At 52.2% G+C, this 4,175-nt stretch overlaps 1 protein-coding gene across 1 annotated transcript; it reads left to right on the top strand.

Moving 5' to 3' along the window:
* The first annotated feature begins 764 nt into the window (after positions 1-764).
* On the top strand, positions 765-3,455 carry Amigo2 (adhesion molecule with Ig like domain 2). Its single transcript, XM_090324618.1, has 2 exons — positions 765-917; positions 1,570-3,455. Exon 2 carries the CDS (start codon positions 1,627-1,629, stop codon positions 3,190-3,192), a length of 1,566 nt encoding a protein of 521 aa, XP_090180744.1. The 5' UTR covers positions 765-917; positions 1,570-1,626; the 3' UTR covers positions 3,193-3,455.
* Positions 3,456-4,175: the final 720 nt, after the last annotated feature.

The raw sequence follows: 4,175 nt of genomic DNA, 5'->3' as shown, positions 1-4,175 counted from the left end.
GGAGACGACAGGCTGCGGCTCTGCCTTGTTTTGTAAACCTTGTACTTAGCACCCAGAAAGCCCCTCGGCTCTCATTGCCCCTACCCCAAAGCAGAGCTCCAGAAGGCTGGGGTGGGCGAGTAGAGCTGCAGAGTGGGTCCCCCAGGGGTGCGCTCCCTTCCTCCCTCCCTCCCAGGCTAGGCGTCACCCCCTGAGCCTTCCATCTCCACCCCGCCCCACCCCCAACCTGTTCGGGGCTGGGCAAACGGACGTGACTGGCAGGAGAGTGGGTGGATGCGTCCTGGCCCTGCGCGCAAAGCAGGGGGGCCTCGGAGCGCGGACCCCCGCAGCCGCAGAAGGAGGACGGTGGCGGGTGGGAGTGAGGGGGGCGCCGGCCGCCGCTCCGATTGGCTGCTCCGCCGCCCCCCTCCCGCCCCCTCCCCGCCGCCCGCTCCCCGCGGCGGTGCCCGCAGCACCGAGGACGCGCAGGGGCGGGACCCGCTTCGCCCGCCCGCACTCGACCCCGGGGCGCGTGGGGATCCCAGGCGGGCGGCGGGCGCGGGAACCCCGGGATCTCCGCCCCATCCCACCCCGGAGCCTCCGGATCGCAGAGAGGCGGGGCCCTCTCGGACCCACAGCCCGCACCCCCGCCCCCCGGACTGGGGCCGGGCTCCGGGAGCCCCGGGCGCCCCGCGCGCCCCAGCGGTACCTTCAGCCGTGCCCTGCGAAGAGCCGAGGGGAGCCCGCGGAGAGGGTGGCTGCGCCCCGGCTCGCCGCGGTCGCCGCGGCGGCTTGAAACTCCCCAAAGTTGAGAGCCAGCGGCAAGCTGCCGCCCGCCGGGAGCCGAGGGACGGATCCGGACCGACGGACCGACCTGCGGGACGCGACGCCGCCCGCCTTCGCCGCCCATTCCCGGAGCCCCGGAGCCTCCCCGCTCCGTGAGTTGTTCTTAAGACCGACGACTTCTTCGGCGTTTCCGTTTAGTTGTTTATAGCATGTGTTTGTCTATTTTTGTGTTCCTCGGAGGCAGCGAACACAGGATGCATGCTTTTTTTTTTTTTCCTGTGTCTGTTGCTCGTTTTGCTTTGTGCCAATACTCAGTCTCGAACTTAGGACCTGGACGCTGTCCCCGAGCTTGCTCCCTCCAGGTTGGCACTCTACCACTGGAGTCACAACTCCCAGTTTAGCTTGTTGGTGCTTAATTGGAGATAAGAGTTGGCTGGACTTTATTTCTGCCCCCTCCCCCACTCCCACCTCGAGGGGTTGGCTTCGAACTGCAATCCTCAGATGTCAAGTCTTCTGAATAGCTGGGATTTCAGGCATGAGCCACACTGGCGCCAGGCAGGATGCACACGTTTAATTCATTTTTTTAATGAGAGAGAAGAGTGCATGCTACATGTCCGTAAGTAGGAGTGAGCTAAGAGGACAACATGTTGGTAGCAGTAAAATGAAATGTAGAGCTTCACAGAGTGTAACGAAAGCCATTTCAAAAGTTCCGGGGTGGAGATGGGGGTGGGGGGGATGATTTGTAAGGGTTAAACTCATTAAATATTTATGTCTTTTCCACCCTTGAAAAATATTATTTGCCAGATTGGTGGGAGGCCGAGGTGGTGAGGAGGCGCCTGGCAGAGACCCCAGCTGACCATAATGTCTGTGAGGTCACACACACTGCCCACCCTTCTTGGAGCCGTGAGACCCGGGTGCAGAGAACTGCTGTGTTTGTTGGTGATCACGCTGGCAGTAAGCCGGGGTACCTCCGGGGTGTGCCCCACCGCATGCATCTGTGCCACAGATATTGTCAGCTGCACCAACAGAAACCTCTCCAAGGTGCCGGACAATCTTTTCAGACTGATTAAGAGACTGGATCTGAGTTATAACCAAATTGGGCTCCTGGATTCTGAGTGGTTACCAGTGTCACTTCTCCAGCTGAACACGCTCAGTATTCGCCACAACAACATCACTAACGTGTCCATGGGCAGTTTTGCCACCACTCCAAACCTGAAGTGTCTCGATTTATCATCCAATAAGTTAGAATCGGTGAGCAGTTCCGTGTTCCACGAGTTGAAGGTTCTGGAAGTGCTCCTGCTGTACAGCAATCACATTTCCTGTCTGGATCCTTCAGCTTTTGGGGGCCTCTCTCAACTACAAAAACTCTACCTAAGTGGCAACTTTCTCACGCAGTTTCCCATGGATTTGTACTTTGGAAGGTACAAGCTGGCAGAACTGATGTTTTTAGATGTCTCTTATAACCAGATCCCATCCCTGCCCATACACCAGTTAAGTCGTGTGCCAGGAAAACAGCTGAGGGGCCTCTACCTTCATGGGAACCCATTTGTCTGTGACTGTTCCCTGTACTCTCTGCTGATCTTTTGGTATCACCGACATTTTAGCTCCGTGATGGATTTTAAGAACGATTTCACCTGTCACATGGGGCCAGACTCCAGGCATTCCCACCCCCTGCTTCTGACCCAAGAGGGCGTTATGAATTGCTCTGACAGCATCATCAATAGCTCCTTCCACGTCCTGGGCTTTATTCATGAGGCTCATGTGGGAGAAAGGCTGATTGTCAACTGTGACAGCCAGATTGGGAACGGCAATACGGATTTCATCTGGGTCAGTCCGGATAACAGATTGCTGGAGCCCAATAAAGAGCTGGGAAACTTTCAGGTGTTGTACAATGGCAGTCTGGTAATCGAAAGCCCTCGTTTGGAGGATGCCGGGGTTTATTCTTGCATTGCGATAAACAGGCAGCGCCTGTTAAATGAAACAGTGGATATCACCATCCACGTGAACAATTTCACTGTCAACAGATCCCACGCTCACGAGGCGTTTAACACTGCGTTTACCACTCTGGCTGCCTGCGTGGCCAGCATCGTTTTGGTCCTCTTGTATCTCTATCTCACACCGTGTCCATGCAATTGTAAAACCAAGAGACAGAAAACTATGTTAAACCAAAGCAATGTTCATTCCTCTATTCTCAGTCCTGGCCCAGCTAGTGATAACTCAGCAGAGGAACGGAGGGCAGGTAAAAGAGTGGTGTTTTTGGAGCCCTTGAAAGAAACAGCAGCAGCAGGGCAGAATGGGAAAGTCAGGCTCTTCCCCAGCGACACCGGGATCAACGCCGAGGGCATCTTAAAGTCGGCCAGAGTGAAATCTGACTCCGATTCTGTCAATTCTGTTTTCTCAGACACACCCTTTGTGGCATCCTCTTAATTGTGTGCCTGTATTTGTGTGCAGTCGTAGTCTAATCTACCCATATTTAACATGTCCTGCAGGACAGAAATAAATAAATAAATAGCAGGATAGGTTTTTGTTTCTCTGTGTACCAGTCCTGGGGTTTGAACTCACAGTTGTGGGTGCTGTTCGTAAGCTTTTCCACTCAAGGCTAGCATTCTACCATTTGAGCCACAGCTCCACTTCCCACTTTTTGGGGAGAGATAATTGGAGATCAGCATCTTATAGTTTTTCCTGTCTGGGGTGGTTTTGAACCATGGTCCTCAGGTATCAGTCCCCTCCCCCCAGTAGCAGGGATTACATGTTTGAACTACCAGCACTTGGCTATTGTTAGTGTTGTTGTTTTTGAGAGAAAAATCAAATGGTGTCTTCAGATGGTTGATATTGAAATGAGGTGAATTACTTTGGTTCCTTAGGGTGTGGGAGAAAGGTAAGGTTATTTTTCTATTTATTTATTTATTTGTTATTTGGTGCCCGTCCTGGGTCTTGAACTCAGGGTCTTGTAATTTCCCTTAACTTTTTTGTTTAGTTTTTTTTTTTTTTCCTCAAGGCTGGTGCTGTGCCACTTGAGCCACACTTCCATTTTTGGCTTTTTGCTGACTAATTGGAGATAAGAATTTCACAGATGTTTCTGCCTGGGCTGGCTTTGGACAGTTATCCTCAGATCTCAGCCTCCTGAGTAGGTAGAATTACAGATGTGAGGCACTGGTGACCCAACCCAGAGTTACTATTGTTGTTAATGAATGTTTCAGTTTAGTACTTAGCATCATTGATGATTTCAAAGCTGGCCTGGAGGGGATGTGACTAATTTTATCTTTCTATTCAGAACTCATAAAAGAAGAAATAATCTAGGTATTATCCGTGATGTTTAAAATAGAGACCCTTTGCTAACTTACAAGGACAAAAGTTGGGAGTTATTTTTAAAAGAAAAAGTATTAGTAGTGCCCGATTTTATTTTTATA

The sequence above is a fragment of the Megascapheus bottae genome, chromosome 2, assembly GCF_031878675.1.
Source record: "Megascapheus bottae isolate mThoBot1 chromosome 2, mThoBot2.hap1, whole genome shotgun sequence".
Lineage (NCBI taxonomy): Eukaryota > Metazoa > Chordata > Mammalia > Rodentia > Geomyidae > Megascapheus > Megascapheus bottae.
This window is presented reverse-complemented; position numbering and strand designations above follow the sequence as displayed.

Coding starts and splice junctions, on each gene's coding strand:
- Amigo2 (XM_090324618.1), top strand. CDS start 1,627: ATGTCTGTGAGGTCACACACACTGCCCACCCTTCTTGGAGCCGTGAGA.